This window comes from Coturnix japonica, chromosome 19 (genome assembly GCF_001577835.2).
Source record: "Coturnix japonica isolate 7356 chromosome 19, Coturnix japonica 2.1, whole genome shotgun sequence".
Classification (NCBI taxonomy): Eukaryota; Metazoa; Chordata; class Aves; order Galliformes; family Phasianidae; genus Coturnix; species Coturnix japonica.
The window spans coordinates 4,304,901-4,325,924 of record NC_029534.1 but is presented as its reverse complement, the minus strand read 5'-3'; the positions used below and the strand labels follow the sequence as shown (position 1 = coordinate 4,325,924).

Here is a 21,024-nt window from a genome sequence, read left to right as displayed (position 1 = left end):
ACCATCCCACTGTGTCCCCACAGGAGCCAGAGCTTGTAGCTTGCAGGTGGGGATGGACACAACCTCCTGTACATGCCGTCCTTGCTGCAGGAGGCATGTGTGCCAACCAGGCTTATCTTTTGCTCCCAATGTCCATGGGTCACAGGGCTGACGTCTTTCTTACTCATCATGTGTCCTTCTCCTCCAGGCTGTGCTGAAAGACCAGAGTCAAATGAGGCAGATGGAGCTGGAGATAAGACCTGTCTTCCTGGTCCCAGACACCAATGGCTTCATCGACCACCTCAGCAGCTTGATAACACTGCTGGACTGCAGGAAGTTCATCTTGGTTGTGCCCCTGATCGGTGAGTAGCACGAGCACCAGGCATGGGGCTCCCTGTTCCTTGGTGCAGGCTCAATGCCAGCTCCCACTCTCCTGCCCCACGTGCCCTTTTGTGTGGTCCCAGTGCTTGCTGCCTGTGCTGGGCATGACCCTGTTGCTTTTACTTGTTGGAGCCACGTCTCATCCCTGCTGCTCCTTCATGTTTTTCCCTTCCTGACAGCTTTCTGCCCACCGTGAGCTCCTCTTCCCATGGTGCATTTAGGGGTGCCAGGGGCTGGGAGAGGCACACGGGTGTTAAATGGGATTTGGAGGGAATTTTGGAAGCAGCAAGGAGGAGGAATTGTTAAACAATCAAAGCAGATAGCTTATCCCAGCAGAGCTGGGGCTTAGGCAGCCTGAGCAAATGGCCGGCCTGTGTCCCAGCGTCTCAGAGCTGCTCAAGCCCAGCCCTTCTTTTTATCCTTATAAAGCTTGCAGTAAAACAGCAAGCTGGTTCCCGTTATTGGTAAACACTCACCCTGGCAGATAACGGCTGTGCTGCTGGGTGGTCTCCCAGGGTGGCTGGAGGATTTGGTGAGATGCCTTTGCTCTGATTGTTTGATCACTCGCTGGGCTCGTGGTCGCGTTCCTCCGGCTGGTGCCGCACTGGGGCCAGCTGCAGCCTGGATGCCAACCTGGCACAGAGGGGAGCTTGAGGGTAAAAGAAGGGGTCAGGGTAGGAGTGGGGCTGAGCCTCACAGATCCTGTAGGCTGCCCTCATCCCAGCTGCAGCCCCACAGGCACCTCCAGTGTGCAGGCAGCGAGGCGTGCGCTCGTGCTGACCTCCTGCCCTGCAGCACACTGCATGCCTGCCCTCTGAGCAGGTGTGGGGCTTCCTCTCCGACTTCCAGCTCCATCAGCCCAAGAGCCAGCATCCAACAGCCACCCTTCCTGCAGGGTCTGGCTCTGGAAGGACTCTTAGAGCTGGGGACCGGACCCCTGGACAAGGAGAGCAGGGCTGTCTGGGGGCTCCACAGCCTAGCATGGCAGTGGCAGGGCATTGCGTGGAAGCACAGGGAAGGAAGCCAGCAGAGCCCTGGGGGCTGTGGAGTGCGCTCACACCTGGGAATGCTGACACCTTCCCTGGAGCCATGGCCCTGCCTCCTCTGTGCTCTCACAAGCATGAGCTGCAGGAGAGTGGGAAGCCCCGTTTCCTCCCCTGAGCCAGGTGCTGCTGCCCTGAACCTGCAAAATGAGGGCTGGGCTGGGCAGGATAAGGCAGGGGCCGTGGTGTCACACCTCATTCCCAGGTGTGAGCTGTGCCCTGTCCCCAGCACGGGGCACTCCTCACCGCTTATCCCAGGGATGCAGCAAGGGGTTAAGCGTGCAGCTTCATGTTCCATTTGTTTCTCTTGCTCTTTAACCTGCTCCGTGCTCCTTGAGGCTGACCCCACCATGGAGAAGCCAGGCCTGGTGCAGAAGCACAAACAAGCCTCCCCTTTGAAGCCTGTTTAGCTTGGAAGCAGGAAGGCGGATTTCGGGAGGGAATACCAGCTTTTCCTGTTTGATGTTCCGTTCTTGCAAGGCTCCCCCCACCCCTCACCCAGCCGTGCATTGTGTGGAAATGGCAGCATCAGGTCGCTGAAAGCAGTAGCAAGAGGAGCAGTCTGCGAGCGAAGAGCAAAGCAGCTCCATGCAGCTTTAATTTGAATACCCAGACAGTGAGTGCCAGTCTCACCATGGAACAGAGCGATCACGCAGGCTCCCTGGGCAGTGATTCACAGCACTGGGGAGAGGCCTCAGACCCCGAGCTCTCTCCTCGAACCCCCAAGGAATGCATAGTTCCCACTTGAACTCAGGACTTGGCTCCAAGCTCGGAAACAATCTTCAGAAATGAAGCCATGGCTAAAACACACACTGCGCGCACAGAGGCTCCCTCACACACACGTGCACACCAGCCCAGCCTTGCACACACGCATCCCTGTGCACGAACGCATGTGAGGATGCTCGTGTGCACATCTGGACACAAACCATCGTGCACCCGGCCTCGCTGCGAGCTGCCTTGGCCGCGTTTTGCTCACACACACAGAGCAGCTCTGGGTGCACTGCGGGGTGCGTTCCTCCTGGTGTCCCTTGGGCACTGCTCAGCCCGGGGGGCTGCTGAGGCTGTGTGCCTGCTGCTTGGCAGCCGGACAGGAGGCTCCGAGCCCTGACAGTCTCCAGTGAAACCAAACGGGCTGGGAATCTGCCTGATCCCAGGCTTGAGCTCGGCTTCAGCAACATGTGTCAGGACAGATGTGAAAACTCTGTGTCAGCCCCAGATGGGTGAGGTGTTGAAGAGAGTGTCTCCCCTGCGGGCGGCCTGGGGGAGTGGCTTCAGGTGTGAAAACGGGGCCAGGACTCAGTGGAGCAGGAGCTGCCTGCTTCTGCATGTGACCCCACTTGCACACACAGCTTTCTGCATCTGAAAGCAAGCCCGGGGGGTTGGGAGAAGGAGCAGAGCAGGGCGGCATGGCTTGAATCAGGAGGCGTGATAACCAGATCCCCTCGAGCCATCAGCTTTCTAACCACCCCCCAACAATCATAAGTAAAGGTGCACGGGTTGGGCTCATGGCTGCATTTCACAGGGCACAGTGCCTTCAGGGAGCGCTGCAGGGCAGAGGTCCCCACGCTCTCAGGGCTGAGCCAGGTGACACGCAGAGGTGGAAGGCAGCAAAGCTTTTCCAGACCTGCAGCCAAGTCCAGGAGCGCAGGGACGCTGCGGCAGCTGAACCCAGATTTCCTGAGCCAGCTCCCAGTGTCCCAGCCCTGAGGCTTTGGCAACTCATACGTTTCAGCAGCGGGTCACGAGAGCACCTTGTCCCTTAGTAACTGTACCTCCTCTTCCTGTTTGAAGTGATAAACGAGCTGGATGGCCTGGCCAAGGGCCCGGAGATGGAGCACCGGGCTGCAGGCTATGCCCGCCAAGTGCAGGAGAGAGCCAGGAAGTCCATCGAGTTCCTGGAGGAGAGGTTCGAGGGCCGTGACAACTGCCTGAGGGCTCTGACCAGCCGAGGCAACGAGCTGGAGTCCATCTCCTTCCGCAGTGAAGACACCACTGGCCAGCAGGTAAGGAACACAGCCCTGCGAGGATGGAGGCACTGAGGCTGTGCTGCCTGTACACACTATAGAGCTGGATCCCTCCCCAGGGACCTGTCCTTTTGCAGGCTTGGAGCAGCCCTGGTCTCCACTGAGCTGCAACACCATCTCCAGGGCAGTGCAGAAATGAGGGTGATGGGGCTGCAGGGTTTTGGGTTTTTTTCTGCTGGGAGTAACATTGCCCTTTTCTTCCAGGGCAACAATGATGACCTGATTCTGTCCTGCTGCCTCCACTATTGCAACGACAAGGCCAAGGATTTTATGCCCTCTAACAAAGGTAGAACAACCTCACATCCTCTTTGTCCCTTCTCTGTTGCAGCCCACAGGCTCTACTCATTTCTCTTTTCGTGGCCCTTGGAGCCCATACCTCCACATTTGGCCTCTTTCAGCACCAAGGTGTCACCTCCTGCCCCCACTCAGCCCCAGGCTGTGGCCCATCCTGCTGTGTTTCCAAACGTTTGCTCACCTCTAAGTGCACCTTCTGGAACTCCCCAGCCTGTGAGAAGACCCCTCCATACGCACGCAGAGATGTTTTGTGGTGCTGGCAGCACAACTGTTAGTGGTTGTTGTCCCCCAGAGTATACATCGAGGCCATAAAACCACATGTCAGGGCTTTTTGCTTTCCCTTCATCCTCCCAGAGTGGAAAGAGCAGATGCAGATGCAACTATCTGCCCATACAGGGCCATCTCCTGCCACTGCATGCCACAGCCATGGCTGCAGCAGAAGGTCAAGGGCTCCTTCCACAAGCCCCAGTGCCTCCTGGATGGAGCCTTTTTACTCCCGATGCCCTGCTGGCACTGTCAGCATGTGCTGGGACCAGACAGCCCCAGTGTGCTGCCAGGGCGGTGTGGATGGGAATTAGATCAGCAGCTGCCCAAGAAATCAACCCACATTTGTCAGCGCGAATTCTTAGCAGCTTAACTTGTCAGATTCACAGAGAAACCGTCACCAAATGTTTATGTGCAAATGATGCTGAATTTTGAAATCATGTGGATTATGGCGAATGGGGCCTGACAAGCTGACAGCCTCTGGTTTGTAACAAGGAGGCGCGTCACCAGCTCGGAGCAGAGGATGTTTATTGTTACACATTTCTTAAAGTGTCCGCACAAAACCTTCCAATCCTGCTTTCATCAGCCCTCGGACCCAGGCCTGCCCTCCCACAGCCACCCCACGGCCGCCCCACACTTCACTTCCTCCCATCATCTCCCCACCATCCTCAGCCCCAACACCACCATGGCAGCCCGTGCTCGTCGCTAACCTCCCCTTCCCTTTGGCTTGCTACTCCTGGCGCGGCCAATCTGGGCCCATGTTGGGCTCCCATAAACTCTGTTTTTTCCATTCCGATCCTGGCTCAGAGGCACTGTGTTTCCTGTGCTCGTAGGAACAGTACTCTGGTCACAGGACCCAGCTGCTTACACATACCCCATATGCTTCCCCTGCTCCGCACACACGTAAGCGTGGCTCCCATATCCCCAGCCTGGTGTGTTGCGTGCGGGGCAGCTCATCCATCTGGGGGCAAGATCCCTTCAGTTATTTCTCAGCCTTCAGCTCTTGTCTGTCTGAGCCTCAGCCAGAAACGCCTTGGTGGCAGTGGCTACTCCAAAAGCTTCTCGAACGAAAGGTTCGTTTTAGATCTTATAATGAGATCGCCAGAATAATAGCACCAGCTTCCTGCTGGAGCCAGGGTCGCGGGCTGTCTTCCTGGCCTGGGTCAGGCGAAGGCACCTCCTGTTCCCAGCGCTGAGCACTTCCCTGCTTTGGGCAGCGGGGTTTCGCCTGCAGGGGACGGGCAGAGCACATAGATTATACCCAAACCAGAGCAAGGGGAATAGCAGAAGGCCTCCAAAATGAGGTGTGTCTCCAAGCCACGTTGGGAGACCTCAGCTGGTAGCAGGGAGCCCTGGGAGGCTGCAGGGTTTTGGGGTGCAGAGCACACATGGGGACAGCATGGTACGAGAGATTCACTCCACTCTGGTTTTATTTCCATCCAGACGATCCCATCCGTTTGCTCCGCGAAGTGGTTCTGCTGACGGACGATCGCAACCTGCGAGTCAAAGCTCTGACCCGCAACGTGCCCGTGAGGGACATCCCCACCTTCCTCAAATGGGCCCAGGAGGGCTGAGGTGAGGCCGAGCAGGGAGGAGAGCCCCTGAGTGAGTAACGCAGAGTGTTGCGGTGGGAGACCGGCTCCGCAGGCAGCCCTCACCGCCACCGCCTTCCAGCCCACAATGAACAATAAACGCCACGTCTTCAACCCACCCCACATGGCCGTGCTGCGAAGGGCCCCCCTGGGGGGTGCAGGAGAGCTGGGAAGGTCATTGCCGTGGATGGTTCACGTGGAGGCTGGGATGTTGAGTGTCCCCGTGGCCTTCGGGCGGTGCTGGAGCAGAGCTGGAGAGCCCTGCTGTGTAGGGAAGCTTTGGGTGACCCCGGGCCGGATCGCCGGCCTTTTGCTTGGTTTGCTTGGTTGCAGAGAGTTCACGTCGTCAGTTGGTGTCTCTTCGGGTTTGTAGGCTGTATAGGGCAGAGATTGGGGATGCAACGGTGCAGACTTTGGGATTGCTTGGTCTCAGCCCCAAGAGCTGAGTCTTTGGGAGATGCTGTGGACTTCAAGGGCAGTTCCCCTCCTGCCCAGCTGTGTGCCCCGCATTCTCCATCATACCTGTCCAGCCTGTTCCTCCTGCATGTCTCAGGCTACATTGGTTCCCCATCCCATCCCCGCTTCCACCCCACAGAGGGGAACGCTGCCTGCTGTTTGCAGAGATGCTCGTCCTCTCTCGTGCAGGGTTTGCTTTTTCGGTTTCGTTTCAGACTTCAGCATAGGATCGTTTTCAGGTGTGTGCCCTGCCTGCTTTGTGGGGGAGGAGGGCTTTAAACACCCCTGATCCCCCCCACAGCTGCTTTCTGTTCTGCTCCCCTCCCACAACAGGCGTTACCTGTTCCCACCTCTCTTCCCCCTACCCCTGTTTCCCACACCGCTGCTTTTAGCCACATTTTCAACCCAGGGCTCAGCATGAGGCCAGCGAAGCCCTTTGAGTCCCCGAGGAGCCCGGCCCCAAGCCCAGCTGTGAGGGTCCCCTCTTGAGTCACCCCAAGCCCTGCAGGGACACTGCTGTCTCCTGCACCACATCACATTGTCCCCACCACCAAGCCCTCATCCCCATGGCATTCCAGATACAGAAGCCACAAGGGAGCGTTTGCCCATGAACTGGCACCCCTGGAGCTCCGTCACGCCTCGGTCCCATCAGCACAGAGCAGGACTGACCCCAGGGCCACCTCCAGTTCCCACCGGCGCACTGCAGAGGATGCAGCAGGACCGAGCTCAGTGTTTTCCTTTCCTGCGTGGGTGGCTCGGACCTGGTGTCTGCAACAGAGCACGTTCAAGCAGGAAGCTCACTGTCATCCGTGCCACGGTGAGGACCAAACTGGGGCTCAGGGCCTGAGCGGCGCACATGGACGAGCATCAGTTGTGCTCACCTGTACCATACACGTGTCCTGGCAAAGGGCTCAGCGCAGGTGCAGAACTGCACAGTGCAGACTGGGAGTCCCCAGGCAGCTCAGCCACCTGCAGGAGGGTGCACGGAGTGGTCGCGGGTTTACACGAGCACCCAGGACCCACAACCTGTGCCGCACAGCGCTGGGCATAAACAGCGTGTAGAATCCTCAAAGCTGAGTGCATTGGAAACGTGTTCTTGCCACCCTGCACGCTGTGCTGGATGCCCACCACACTGGGGGGCTCACTGGGCAGCACAGTGTGGTCTCACCGGGCTGAGTGCGCCAGGGCCACCCGCGCCAGCCCTTTGTTGGGGAGGTGGCCGCGTTCGGGTGATTTTGTTAAGATGGTTTTAATCATTTTTAGTATTAAACACTTGTCCGTGCAGCCTGTTGTCTCTTGCCGTCACTGGGCACATCACAATAGATGGGGAGGTGGTGGGATGTATGGCAGCACGGTGTGTCCCTGCTGTCCTGCACCCTCCCTGTTAATAAATGGGACTCAGGGCAAACAGCTTCTCCTCCCCTCTCACAGCCCCACACCACCCACCCAGCACGGCCCCGTGGGGTTCATCCCTGCTCCCCATCCCAGCCCCGTGCATCGGGGCCGCCAGAGAAGGACACGAGGCTGTGTGTGTTAATGTCACTTTATTGCTTGTTCCGTTTCGACTATAGAAAAAAGGGCGAGGAGCCCGTGTACAAATCGGACGTGATACAGACCCCGCTGGGCGCTTCCAGCTGTGCTTTGGGTGCAGCTGCTGCCGGTGCTCGACCCCCAAAATGGGCACAGATGCCCGGTGGCAGCTCTGGCCGGATGCTGGCAAACCCCAGGGGGAACCAAGTGACCCCCGCCTGTCCCTGGCTGGGAGCAGACACCTGGGTGCACAAGGGCTCACCGCAGAGCAGCCCGCGCAGCGTAAGGCACAGTGGCTGCGAGGCTGGGGACAGTCACTGCCCCGGGGCCTCGTGTGCAAAGGAGAGGAGGGGGCACGGGGAGGGGAGAAGCTTCACATTAGCCCCAGGCAGAGGGGTCGTGGGCCTGGGTGGGGGGGTCCAGACTTAGGGAGGGGTCACAAGAGGGGTGTCGCAGTGCCAGGGGTGCCCCTTGGGGGCTCAACCCGCTGTCATTGCAGCCCAGCCCGGGGGCTCAGCTCTCCCCAGCGCTGCTCCCAGCCCCTTCCCGCGGCCCCGCGCCTCCGCTGCCCACGTCCACGTAGCTGACAAACCCAACCGCTTTGTCTTTGTCATAAACTCCCGGCCCGAGGCTCCCCAAACCCGACCCGACCCAGCTGAGCTGGGAATGGGGAATCTTTGGCAATAAAAGAGGTGGGCCCAAGGGCACAACCACCCCACAGGACGGCGGCTCCCAGGGGTTCCTCCACCGCACGGGGCCCCGGGCATCCCTGATGGCAAGCGCTGTGGGGCAGGGTGCAGGGGCTCAGTCTGTGACAAGGCCCTGCCCCACCAACCGAAAACACTGGCGGCTGAGGGCTGAAGCCGGAGAGCTCAGTGCTGCTCCACATTGAGGAGCATCGTGTTTCCCCGGTCACCATCCCTGACCCCCACCAAAACCCCACGTGAGCCCTGTCCATCAGTCTGTCCCCAAGCTCCCAGCACAGCCCCGGGGAGGAGGAGGCCCTTCGCTGTGGCCGCGATGGACGAAGTACTCACGGCCCCGCGGCAGTGATGGCGGCACAGTCTGGATTCCATCACAGCAGAGCTGAGCTCCATTGGGTCCCACCACGGGGCGGGCGGAGATGGGGACAGCCCCAAGGTAAGGAGCGGGCTCATGTCCTCCAAAGCCTCAGGGCTCAGGCTGGCGGCACAGCGGGGCGAGCCGGGAGGTCAGTCCCTGAATATCGGCTTCTCCCCACCGCTCACAGCGGGACGCGCCATCCAGCCGGCCCGGGGCAGCTCTCATGGGACCTCCTGCTCCAAGTGAGTTCTCCGGGGCCGAGCACCCACTACCTCCATCCCCGCCCTGCAGAGGCACAGGGGTCCCCAGGGCCACCCCTCTGTTGGGTGCTACGGGGGTGAGTAGCGCTCTATGGTCCGTGCAGCGTCGGCATGGAGGTGCGGAGCCTGCGCCAACACCTCGGCCGCTTTGTCCTGGCTCAGCCCCAGGTGCTCAGCCGTGAACTTGGCCAACGGGTAGAGGCTCTCCATGGCCTTGGGGTCGCTGAGGAAGTGTGAGGTGTGGGACAACAGCTCGGCGCCGGATACTTTCAGCCCCAGCTGGTCGGCGGTGAGCCGCGCCATGGCATAGACGCTGTCAGGGAAGTCCAGCTTGGCTTTGCCGTCGGGGCCGGCCGTGTGCATCTTCATGTGGCTGATGAGGTTGCGCTGTTGGGCGAACTTGCCTCCGCACACCTGGCACTCGTAGGGCTTCTCCCCGGAGTGGATGCGCATGTGCTCGGTCAGTCGGTACTGCCGGGTAAAGCGCATCCCGCATTCCTCGCAAGCAAAGGGCTTGAGCCCCAAGTGGCTGCGCATGTGCCGTGTCATGGTGCCCCGTTGTGTGAACATCTTGCCACAGATGGTGCAGGGGTAGGGCCGTGTCAGCCAGTGCGTCTTCTCGTGCTGCCGCAGCGTGGCCGGGTCCTTGTAGGACTTGTCACAGGACGAGCAGCGATACGGCCGCAGGATGTCCCCCAGCCCCGCGCCGCCCTTATCCAAGAAGGGCACGGCCTGCTCGGCCGCCGCTTTGTGGTACAGGTCTTCCTCAGTGTGTGTCTCCACGTGGGCATTCAGCTGCTCAGAGCTGGGGAAGCCTTTGCCACAGGGAATGCAGACATACAGGTTGTCGCCCAGGCTCTCGGGCTCATAGCCCAGGTGGTTGCAGTAGCGGTCCAATGCATCGCCAGGCGACGGCCCCTCGCTGCTGCCCGTCTCCTCACTGGTGCTGTTATCTGGCTCCAGGTCGTTGCTTTCCACGCTGGGATAACGCGGCTGTGGGGCGGCAGGCGGCGATTCGGCTTTTTCCTCCCTCTCCAGCTCCTTCTCTGCCTCCCCTTCATCCAGGTAGGGCCCCAGCGGCTCGTGCTTCATCCAGCGGTACATCAGCTCACGCCCATCACCACGAGGCAGGGGGGGTTCGGCACAGGGTGGTGTCCCACGGAATGGGTCAGTGGCGTGGGGGTGTCCCCCCGGTTCCCCGCCTGGTGGTGAGTCCTTGTAGGCAGCGGGGTGGCCGGCCAGGAGCCCCCCACTCACAGGGGGGCTGTCGTGCCGTGGGGGCAAGGAGGGCTCGCGGGGCTCTGCGGGCAGCAGGCGGTCGGTGGGCAGCAGCTGGGCGGAGGGGCCGGTGGGGCTCTTCTTGGAGAGGTCGAGGCCACACGGCGGCGAGCAGTGCCGCTCAGGGGGGCACAGCCCATGTGGGTGCAGCGGGGTGCCCTGCGAGGCCGACGCGTAGAGCTCCCCACACTGAGTGTTGAGCGGGGCCGCCGGTTCCACAGGCTGCAGATCGACGGGTCGCGGTGTCCCCGAGTAACAAGCCTGGATGACCGGCGTGGCAGCACGCAGCCCCCGGCCCAGCTTGTAGGGCGCGTACCCCCCGCGCAGGTGGCAATACTTCCCGCTGCGCTTCAGCTTCTTCTTGCACAGTGCCACCAAGCCGGGGATCTGCAGGTAGCTGGCGGCCGCCAGCACAGCCCCCAAGCTCTGCTCGCCGCCCGGCTCACATTCACCCAAACGCCCGGTGTAGATGAAATCGAGGATGAGGCGGAAGATGCCGGGGCTCACCATCTCGTGGTCCAGGTTGAGCAGGTTGTCGTGCACCACCAGCGACTTGAGGTAGGCGCTGCTGGCCGCCAGGATGTTCTTGTGAGCGCGGAAGAGCGCGTTCTGCACCACGATGATCACGTCGCACAGGAAACCCTTCGTGCGCTGCGTGTTCAGCTGCAGCAGCAGCTGCCGCGAGTGGCTCGGTACCTCCATGGCCTCCAGCATCGCGCCGCGCACCCGCCGCCCTGCAACAAACGGCCCCGTCAGCCCAACGCCTGTAGGGGATGTAGGGAGGGTCGGGCACTTCGGGGGCGGGGGAGGACGTGGGTGATGGGGGGGGGGGGTGTTGCTCAGCCCACCTCAACCCCAACCCCGGTTCTCTGTCCCCCGCTGCGTTCTGGCTGCTCTGAGCGCAGCTTTCCCTGTGCCACGCTTATATCGGGGCTCGCTTCGCGCCGGCCGATGGGGCGGGGAGTGGGGTACAAACCCCCAGAGGCTCAAATTTAGGCTCAAATATTCTTTTTATTTTTGGGGGGGAGAAAATGACATCATCCCCCCCCACCCCCCCACCTCCCCGCCCCCGCTCGCTTCCAGCACCCCCCGCTCCCACCTGCCGCTGCCCTCACCGGAGGAAACGGGGGGGGATTGGGAGGGGGGGAAAGCGGAGAAAAGCGGCCGTCCCGCTGCCCTCCGAAGAGCCTCGGGGCCGCCCACCCCCCCGGGGCTGCCGCTCGCCGTTACCTGCGCCGCTCCCCGCTCCCCGCAGCGCTCCTCCAGGCTCTTATGGCCCCGCTCCCGGGAGGCGGCCGGCCGTGCCCCCGGCGCCCCCCGCCCCCGTTTCCTGCGAGGTGAGCGGGGAGGACGAGGGAGGGTAAGGAGGTGGGGGTTAAGGGGGGGTGGGGGGGAAACGGGACCTCCCCTCCCCGCCTCCCCTCCCGGTGCCGCCCCGGTGAGTGCCCCCCGAGCGCCGTCGGAGCCGCGGTGCCGCTTTACCTGCCCGTCCGCTGCCCTCCGCCAGCCAGCCGAGCTCTCGGTGGACTCTCATGGCTCAGCCCCGGGGGGGCCGTCGCCGGGCGCTGCCCTCCGCCCTCCGCCGCCGCTCCATTCCCGGCGCTGCCGACCGCCCGTACGCCCCTCGGAGCGGTCGGCGGCGGCGGTTCCTCGGGGCTCCCGACGCCGCCAGCTCGGAGGTGAAACCCGGGCTGCGAACTCCCCCTGACCCCGGCCTGAACTCCGAGCAGCGCCGCTGGCTGTTAAAGGGACGGCGGGAGGTTTCCTCCTCCCCTCCCCGGGCGGGGCACGCAGCAGCCGGGCCCCCCCCTTCTCCTCCTCCTCCTCCTCCTTCTCCTCCTCTTTTCTCCGAGCCCTAATTCCCCTCGGCCCCGGTGGGAGCGGGACGAACGGGCGGCGCCGCCTCCCGCACGGTCCCACCGCCCCTTCGAGGGTCTCAATCCCGGCGGCGGCTTTGCCCACCCCTCCCAGACTCTCCCGGGTTCCTCCGCTGTTCCCGACCCCTCAATTCTCCCCCCATTTCTCCGTGTCCAGGCTCAGGCTTCCCCCCTCCCCATCCATCAGCCCGACCAGGTGAGCCCCGACGGCGCGTTCGCCGCGCCCCGACGGCACTTACCCCGCAGCGCCCCGTCTCCTCCGCCGCCCCCGCTGCCGCTGCCCGGTACCGCTCGTCGGGCTCCATCTAGCGGCGCCCGCTGCGCTCCGCCCCCGCCGTCGGGGTTTTTGGGTGGGAGAGAAGGGGGGGGAAACGCTCCTCCCCGTGCAGGTGCGCGGTTCCCCCGACGGGGCGTCCCGTGGAGGTGGTGGGAATGGGAATAGAGGTCGATGGGTTTGGTCGGTGGGGTGGTTTTTTGGAGGAGGAGAAGGAGAGGGGAGCGGGTGGGAAGGAAGGGCGGCCCCGGGGGGGACACAGCGACGTGGCCCCCCGTTCCTAGCGAGGCGGGGAGAGCTTCGTGCTTTCGCTTCTCCTTTCTCAGCCATTTGTTTAAGCCCGGAGGGCGGCACAGCAACGGGCATCTCCGCCCTGGGGTCACCCCGCAGCCGGGCACGGCGCCCCAAAGATCGCCCGTCCACCCGCCCGACCCCGGGGGTCTCCCCCCAAATCCCACTGAGCACCACCCGGCTCAGTGCCGACCCTCCCGCTGTTCCCTACGGGCTCCTCCAGGGGATTTTGGCCGCAGCGGGGTGGCACCGCTCAGCCCCGAACCCAACATCGGGCGGCATCGGGATCCTGGGAGCGGAGCGAGCTCTGACCCTCATTGTGGAGCAGTGATTTCATCCCACCCCCTCGGGGGCTGACTTCCCCCCCACGCCTCGCTCTCTTAAATATTATTCTCTATTATACTAATTTTTGTGGGCTTTTTTTTTTTTTTTTTTCCTTCCCTCTGTTCAATTAACGGCTGAAGTGTTTCAGGTTCTGGCAGGGAGCTTTGGACGTCGCTGTTGAGCGATGACTCCCGCGGGCATGAGTCCGCGTAATTTATGGCCGAGCTGCATCAATCACAGCGGCTCCCCGACAGTGCCCACACCCCCTCACTCCCCCCCCCGGGACGTCCGGGTGCCCCGGCTACCTGCTGAGTGACTGAGCCGGGGGGGTGGGGGTTGGAGGGGGGGGGGAAACACCTCCGACTCCTTCACCTTTTTCTCGCAGCCCAAAAGCCGGGGCAGGTGGAGGGGGTGAGCTCAGCCCCGCGGCCCCGACATCTCAGAGCAGAGCGGTCCCTTTTCGCCCTGTTACGCCGCAGGCAGAGCTGGTGAACGGGAGTGCTCAGGAAGAGAAGGAAAAGGAAAGGGGGGGGGGGAGAAAAGGGGGCATTTTCGCCTCAATGTGCAGCGCAGATTGGAAACAGCTCTGCTTAAGTCATTGGCTCTGTTGGGAGGTCTGAGCTGGAGCGTCTCCCGCCTGTGCCCCCTCCCCACGATCAATCACGGCGCAGCAAATTAGCCCAGATGCCGGGAGATTGGGTTCAAATCCAGCTGTGGTTTGGATCGAGCTCGCACGCCTGGCTTCATGTGGGACCTGGGCTGTTGGACAGGATGCAGCCCCCCGGTCTCTGTAGGGCCCCGTTTCCCAGCGCAGCCTCTCCCCGAAGCCCACACACATGTGTTCGATTACGGCGTTGGCCAGCCGGGCCGCATCCGGCACCGCCAGGAGCCTGGAGCCCCGCTGGCAGCTCGCACTTCATTTTCCCGGCGGTGCCGGGGGCACAGCAGCCCCCACAGCCCCTGTGTGGCCCCTTGAAGGAGGCTGAGTCCCCTCCCGACACGGTGACACTCGGGTCCCGTTCGTGCACCGGCGTCGCTGAGCTGAGGCCGTGAAACTCGTGACAGCAGTGAGCTGCCCTCTGTTGGGTGTGGGCTGCGGGGTCACCTTCTGTGCCTGTGCTGAGCTCTTCCAGGTGCCCTCCAGTATCACCAGCCCCTGTTTTGGGGCCAGGGGTTGCACTGTGCTGCGTGGCCCCAATGGGGCAGGGTGGGTGAGGGGGAATCTGAACTGTGGGGCGGTAATGGGATGGGTGGAAGGCTCTTCTCGATGGGGTGATGCTTTGTGGGGCAGTGGGATCTCTTCCTTGTGGGGCAATGCCATGGGAAGTGATGAGACCCCTTCGCTGTGGGGTGGGTTTTGGGACCCCTCCCTGGGGAGCAATGTGCAGATAGGTGAGGGGTTCCTCCCCCGAGAGGCAGCGTCCTGTGAGACCCCTCCCTGTGGGGTGATGCTCAGCTGAACGAGGGGCAGAATCCCATGACGGCTGAGGTTAGAGGTCCCTGTGGTCCCACCCAGCCCCACAATGCCACCCCCCACCCCCAGAGCCGGTACCCAGCACCACATTCAGACCCCCATGGAGGACACCCCACAGCCCCCCAGTCCCCATGGGCTCCCACCAGGACACCGTCACCCTTCATTGCCCACCAGGACCCCATGGGTTGCCATGTATCCCACACCCCATGCCCGAGGTTCCCAATGCAGGGCTCTGCACAGCTCCTTGTTGGCCTTCAGGAGGTTCCCATCACCTTGGTGGGGAGATGGGGACCCTTTTCTTTGTGTGGTGCCACTTGATGGGGCAGTGGGTTCCCCTTCAGTGTGGGATGATGCTCACCCATACAAGCAGAACCCTCTCTGCCAAGTGATGTTTAATGGATAAGTGAGAGCCCTTCCTCAGTGGGATGGCAGGACGCCTTCAGGATGACCCTGAGGCAGGGGACCCCATTCCTTTGGCATGATATATGGGACTCCATAATCCTGGGACAATGGTGATGGGATTCCATCCCTTTGGGACTTCTTATGACAGGATAATGGGACCATACCCCTTTAGGATGGCGCGTGGTGCGATGATGGGATCGATTCCTTTGTGACGATGATGATGGGACCCCATCCCTTGGTGTTGATGCTCCGTAGGACAACAGGACACACTGTAGGACGGTGCTCGATTGGATGAGGAACACTTCCAGCAGCTCAGTAGGGGCTGGAATCATCTTTCCATGTCGGGAAGCGCTTCAGACCCCACGAACGACCTGAAACCCCCCTTCTATCACCACCCCTTCCACTACGGGACGCTTGTAGGACGGAGGGGCTGAGGATGGGCTACCTCAAACCCCACTAGATGGCAGCAACGGGCTGCGCTCCGGGACACAACACCCCCCCCCACCGCCGCCCCCTCGGGGACCGGGGGGCTGCTTTTCGTCCCCAAAGGTTCCCAATGGGGGACCGTGGGAGGGGTGGGTGAGGGGGTGAAAAGCGGCCCCCGGTCCCGGAGGGGGCGGCAGCGGCGGCTCCGGGGGAGGCAGCGCGCAGCCGGTACCGGTGGGCCGTCCCCGGTGCTGACTAATCCCGGGGCTGAGTCACGGCTGCGGCGGGCAGCGCTGCGGCAACGGAGCCTCCGAAAAACGGAGAGAAGCCCCGACGGGGCGGGCGCTGAGAAAGGGCTCAAAGTGGTGGGGGGACACGGAGAGAGGGATGTAAGGGGGGATGAATGTGTGTATGTGTGTGGTGGGGGGGTATGTGATGGGGTTTTGGGGTGGTAGCGGGCTCCCATCGGAATGAGGGACTGGGGGAAGAGGAGCGGGGAGAGGGAGGAGGGCTGGATGTGGGGTGTCAATGGGGAGTGGGGTGCGGGTGGGTGTTAGGGGGGTCGCGGCCTTACGCAGCGGCGGGTGCTGGCGGCGCGGTGCTGCTGTCAATGACAACGCCGCTGTTGCCGTGGTGACAGCTATGATGCTTCGCCAGAGCCCAGTGAGGTCAGAAGGCTCCGGCAGGAACCGGGGGGGGGGATATGGGGCGGGGGGGGATATGGGATGCGAACCAGCGGGGGAAGGGTCCCCCCATGGCCCCCTGGATGTGGGTTTAGTGTCACTCGGCTCGGGATGCTGATACTTGGGATGGGGGGGGAGTTACATTTAGGAATTCACTCAATCCGGCTCATTGGGAACACAACAGTTTTGGGGTCTCGGTGTCCCCCTTTAGGATCGTGCCCCCGGCCCCCTGCAAGGCTGCATTAGGGCAGCACGGTGCTGCAGTGGGGAAGCTGCAATGTAGTGGGGGGGGGAGGAAGCTCCAAACTCCCCCCCCAATACACACAGACACACACAGACACACACAGACACACACAGACACACACACACGTTGTTGTGCCCCATCCTCCTGCAGGACACCCATGGGTGCTCACTGGGGGCACAACGGGGGAAGTGATGCCATGATATGGGGTGGATGGACACAGGTGCATATGGGGCACCCCAGGTTTGGACACCCCCGGGCTCTGTGCTTTTTCCCCCTGAGCACAACCCTACATCTCTTATGGGCACGGGGGGGGTGAGGTGGGTGTCTGTGGGGTGACCCCATAGAGGGCTGTCGGGTCCGTCTGTGGGGTGCACCCCCAACGGGGCTGCGGGAGGAGGGATGCAGGGATAGGGGCTGCCCCTCTACGCATCCCCACAGGGGAGGGATGGCCTGGGGGGGGTGATGGGGGGATGTCGGGGTCCCGGTACGGCCCGGACCCCCCTCCCCACCCGCGGGCCGTTGCCCTCCCCCCGCCCCGATATAAATAGTAGCGTCTTCCCGTTCCCTAAATTTCCTCGCTGACGTAGCGCTCACGTCATTGTGTAGGTTGATGCTTTTCTATGAATGAGCCGAGATCCCCGTTACTACGAGCCCGATCCTATAAAAGCTCCGCGCTCTGCGGACAGCGCAGAACCGACAAACCGGCACCGTCCCCGAACCGGGGGGAGAATCGAGGGGCTCCGGGTCCGGACCGGGAGGTGTCGGGGTCCGGGGGGAGGTAAGGCTGAACCCGCCCCCCCACTCCAGGTAAGCGGGGACGGGAGGGGGCAGCGCAGCCCCGCGGCATCGAGCGCTGCACCTGTACGTGGGGGGGTGGTGGGGAATGGGATCGGGATGGGGAATGGTTGGGGGGGGGGGTCGCTGCGGCGGAGGGGGGGGGGATCGGGCCGCCTGGCGCGCAGCCCCACGTGCGGAGGGGGCGGTGGGGTGTCCGGGCGCGGCGCGCGCTGTGGGGGCGGGCGTGGGGGCGGAGCCGCCCCGGGAAGGGCGGGGGGGTGTGGGGGAGAGGGGCGGTCGCCCCCCCGAGACTTTGCGGTGTTTATGTGGAGTGCGTGTGGTTACACCGTCTGCCCCCTCCTCCCATCAGCCCCCCGCGCTGTTTGCTGCGGGTGACATTGGCATCCACTGTCTCCGCATCCAGCCCCGACGTGCCCCCCCCCCGCACCGTCCATCCCCCCACCCCCCGCCTCCATACCCCGCACCGGGACACCGCACCCCCGCACCCCGAGCTCTATGTCGCCTTCACCCCGACCGTCGGAAGAGCGTGGAGAGACCCCGTCGAGGAGAGCCCGAGTCAGCGCATCGGCACCTTGGCTCTAGACTGCTTACTGCTGCGTAGGGACAGGACAGTAACAGTCTACAGTCATGGCTACTGAAGCATGACCCACCGGCACCGGCACCGGCACCGCCGTGGGGCGGGGGGAGCGGTCCCGGGACGGGTTGGGGGGGGGCTGGAGCTGTCCCGCGTGCTGAGCCGTCGGGGCGGCCGGGAACGTCCGCGGGGTGGAGGTGGGACGGGGGTCTGGTGCCCGCCTGACCCCTGTCTCTCTTTCCCCCCTCTCCTCTCCTCTCCTCTCCCCCCTCCCGCAGACACTGAGACCCCACGGCGGACGCCCCCCGCTGCAGCCCAGGTAGGGGGTTCCCCCCGATGGGGCGAACACGCGTGGGCCGGCGGGAGGGCCGGGCTGTGCTGGGGGGTGGGGGTGGGCTGAAGGGCTTCCTCCGCACGCCGACTGTCCCCCCACGCTGCGGGGCGGGGGCGCTCGCTGCGGGTTTGGGGGCCGCCCCCTCGTTGTCGCCAGGCACCGGCTGCGTCCCCTTGTCCTCCACTCCCACCTCCCCCTACTCCTCGACGTCGCCCGGGCGACCGTGGCTTTAGATTGTTACTGTGCTGCTGGGGGGGTAACAGTCTACAGCCATGGTCGCCGGGCCCGGCGCACTCGCAGCGCGGGCAGAACCCCCCAGAGCCCCCCTACAACCCCGCGGCAGAGAGAAGCGGGGGGTTCCCGTCGGGTACAGCCCCGCCTCCCGCGGCAGTAGGAGCTCACATGCAGGCTGCGTTCGCCGCACATCAACTCTTACTGTTCGGGGGGGCGGGCGCGGAGCGGCTCTTCCTCGGCACGGGGAGCAGCGTTGATCCCCCTCCTCCATTCCACATCCCCTCCTACCCCCCCCCCCCCCCCGGCCCCCATCACCCCCCGCCCCGCAGCCCCTCACCTGCCCTTTCGCTGCTCCCCCGCTTCCCTGTGCCGTGTCGCGGTGCGCACCGACGGCTCCGACGATCGCTGTGCCGCGGGGTTGGGGGGGTTGGGGGGAGCACCGGGAGCGGAGCGCGGCCCGACGCAGGGCGACGGCGGCGGGGACTGAGAGCGGCACGACGGGGCGGGCGGTGGTGGCCGGGGGCGGGCGCAGGTTGCACAACTCGCCCGTCGCGTCCAGGAGATTCCTAAGAGGCGAAGTCAGAGCGGCCCGACCCGCCCCGTTATCGGGCATCGGGCCCTCGGCAGCCGGCGGTGAGCGGCAGCGGTCGGGAGGGAGGAGGGGATGGCACGGGGTGGGGGGGATCCACAGGAAGCCCGGGGGGATGGGAGGTGCTGAACCCATACGGGTGGGTGCTGGGGGCTGGGGGGTGACAGCAGCAAGAGAGAAGGATGGGGACGGGCCCCCCTGCATGAGGGCTCTGCCCTGTTCCCCCTCCTGAAGCCAAAGCAGCCCATAGGGAGCACCCATGGGTGATCAGTGCTCCATGCCCAGCAGTTCTGCCTGTGCCTGGCTGGGATTTGGGGCAGCCCCATCAGTGGGGGGAACCTACAACTGTGGCAGCCACAGTGAGCCTGCAATGCAGGGAGGGACACCCTGAGGTGCTACTCACCCCTTAAAAGCATGGGGCCCTGGGATGGGGGGGCGGGGGGGGAGGAATCTCTTATGGCCATTGGAGGATACCCAAAATGTGATGGGAGCACCCCTGGGCCAGGGACAGCCCCCAGCCTCCATCCCCACACAGACTCAATGTGGTGCTGTTGTTGTTTTGAAGGCCAACTTCTCCTGCTCACACATTGGAAATAGTTTCTATTCCAAAGAGCTTAAAAATATCTCAGATTTCTGACACTGGCTTCCAAGGAGCTGAGCCCAGAGCCAGACTGTGAGGGACAGAGGCCGCCCTGCTCCCATACTGCTCAGCCACAGGGAGATAGAGCTTGTGTGTGCTGCACAAACACTGCCCTGTGTTGGGTTGCTGGATGAGAAGCAACAAGTGCTCCTGGCCCTGCTGCTGCCAGGATGGGATAAGGCTCATCCTGGGGGAGCTGTGATGCTGCCAAGGACTGTGGAGGACTTGGATGCTTCCATCCTGCTCTCCCCAGGTGGACTTTCCCTATGGAGAGCACGTGGCCCCAAAGCCTCAAAGCTGTGCCACAGCTTGTGACATGGAGCTGGGGTGGGCAGCACATACCCATAGGGCTGTGGGAGGGGGGCACAGGGGTGCTGCTGCCCCCCAAAAGGCAGCACGGCCCCTGGATGCCCCTCACCATACACTATTGTTACCATCTGACAGCTCTTGGCGAAACCATCTTTGTGATTCAGCCGTGTTTATCCCAGCCCGCGGCCCGGCCCAGCGTGGGTTTCCATGGAAAACTTCCATCGAAAACAAGGAGAAAAGGAGTTGCAGCAGGAGTGACTCAGCCACAACTGGAAGCTTCTGCGGATGAGGCAGAGGAGGGGGGGACTCTTCCCCTTGGTCCCATATCGGGCAGCGGGGGCCTGGGGGACACTCCTGGACACGTCCTGCAGCTCAATCGTACCCAAATCCCAGCACACTGCAGGTAGGAGCCAGGCCCAAGGGAGGTAGATGCCTTGTATAAGCATCCACAACACACATCACCTTTCAGGAGCGCCCCCTCCCCAGCAGACTGCATCAGGCCCCGCTCACCGCTGGCTGTAGGGGAGGAAGAGTGAGATGAGTAAGGCTGGAAGGATGGTGAGACCCGCTGTCAGCACAACCCACGGGAGCCCCTGCTTGTGCTGGCCAGCCCTGCACGGGCACTGAGCGTGGGGAGGGAGCGGAGGAGGGCCTGAGTCAGCAGCAGCACTGGGGAAGGGATGCAGGGAGCAGGCGGTGGGTGTTTGCCAGTGGGAGGATGCTTGGGATGCTCACAGCATCCCTAGTGCTGCTGGTTGTCTCAGAGCCTGCAGCAGGCACAGCAGCAAGCAGGGGTGCAGCTATTCTAGGGGCTGACACTGCTGTGGACACACTGTGGGGGGGATGCAGAGAGCTTTGAAAGCTGCTTTGGGGGGCAGAAATAGGGAGCAGAAGGGTGAAGTGCATCCCTATCACAGCACCCAGGCTCCCATTGGGTAAAGGCAAGGTGTGGGGGGAAGGGCAAACCCCACAGATAATGCTCTCAAGGGTAGGGAAGACATTCTCCAGTCTCTCCTCCAGGCTCACATCCCTGTTTTCTTCCCCACGCAGCTCACAAGAAGGTAAAACATGGAAAGTAAACCTGGACCAACACAAGGTACGTGGCATGGGGTCAGAATGGTGCTGCCTGGGATGGGGCAGACATGGCCATGATCAGAGGGGCTGTGATGGGCAGGATCCCTGGGGCACCCCCCTCTGAGCAGCAAGTGATGCCCGCAGGAGTTGTTTCCATCACTGCAGGTGCAAAAAACAACCCCAGGTTCCTCCTGTGCTGCTGACACGTACACCTCATGCAGATACACCTCATGCAGATTAAGGGTCGGGTTTATTTGTTTTTATTCTTTAAGCTCAGGGAGAAGGCATATATATATATTTTATTAAACTCCCTG

General features: G+C 62.8%; 2 protein-coding genes, 1 long non-coding RNA gene and 1 pseudogene across 6 annotated transcripts in view; 1 reads left to right on the top strand and 3 right to left on the bottom strand.

The window, feature by feature from the left end:
• The window catches only part of SMG6 (SMG6 nonsense mediated mRNA decay factor), an 89,603-nt gene extending 82,286 nt beyond the window's left edge, over positions 1-7,317 (top strand). For both annotated transcript variants that reach the window (XM_015880519.2, XM_015880518.2), the window contains exons 16-19: positions 188-341; positions 3,195-3,406; positions 3,632-3,713; positions 5,429-7,317. In XM_015880519.2, the coding sequence (XP_015736005.1) occupies positions 188-341; positions 3,195-3,406; positions 3,632-3,713; positions 5,429-5,559 (579 nt within the window). In that variant the 3' untranslated portion in view covers positions 5,560-7,317. The remainder of the gene's footprint in view (positions 1-187; positions 342-3,194; positions 3,407-3,631; positions 3,714-5,428) is intronic.
• Positions 7,318-7,558: 241 nt separating this feature from the next.
• HIC1 (HIC ZBTB transcriptional repressor 1) lies at positions 7,559-11,921 on the bottom strand. 3 transcript variants are annotated; one of them, XM_015880528.2, is made up of 2 exons: positions 11,646-11,921; positions 7,559-10,897 (listed from the first exon to the last, which is right to left on the bottom strand). In XM_015880528.2, the coding sequence occupies exons 1-2, from the start codon at positions 11,695-11,697 to the stop codon at positions 8,955-8,957; spliced, it is 1,995 nt and encodes a 664-aa protein (XP_015736014.1). In that variant the 5' UTR covers positions 11,698-11,921; the 3' UTR covers positions 7,559-8,954. The 3 variants fall into 3 exon arrangements, with proteins under 3 accessions (XP_015736014.1, XP_015736015.1, XP_015736016.1); XM_015880529.2 differs by lacking the exon at positions 11,646-11,921 and adding an exon at positions 11,394-11,492; XM_015880530.1 differs by lacking the exon at positions 11,646-11,921 and adding an exon at positions 11,012-11,190.
• Positions 11,922-12,092: 171 nt separating this feature from the next.
• LOC116654256 lies at positions 12,093-13,130 on the bottom strand (annotated as a pseudogene).
• A 494-nt stretch (positions 13,131-13,624) lies between these two features.
• On the bottom strand, positions 13,625-17,793 carry LOC107322681. The gene is made up of 2 exons (XR_001559020.2): positions 17,442-17,793; positions 13,625-15,074 (listed from the first exon to the last, which is right to left on the bottom strand). It is a non-coding gene; the product is annotated as an uncharacterized LOC107322681 (long non-coding RNA).
• Positions 17,794-21,024: the final 3,231 nt, after the last annotated feature.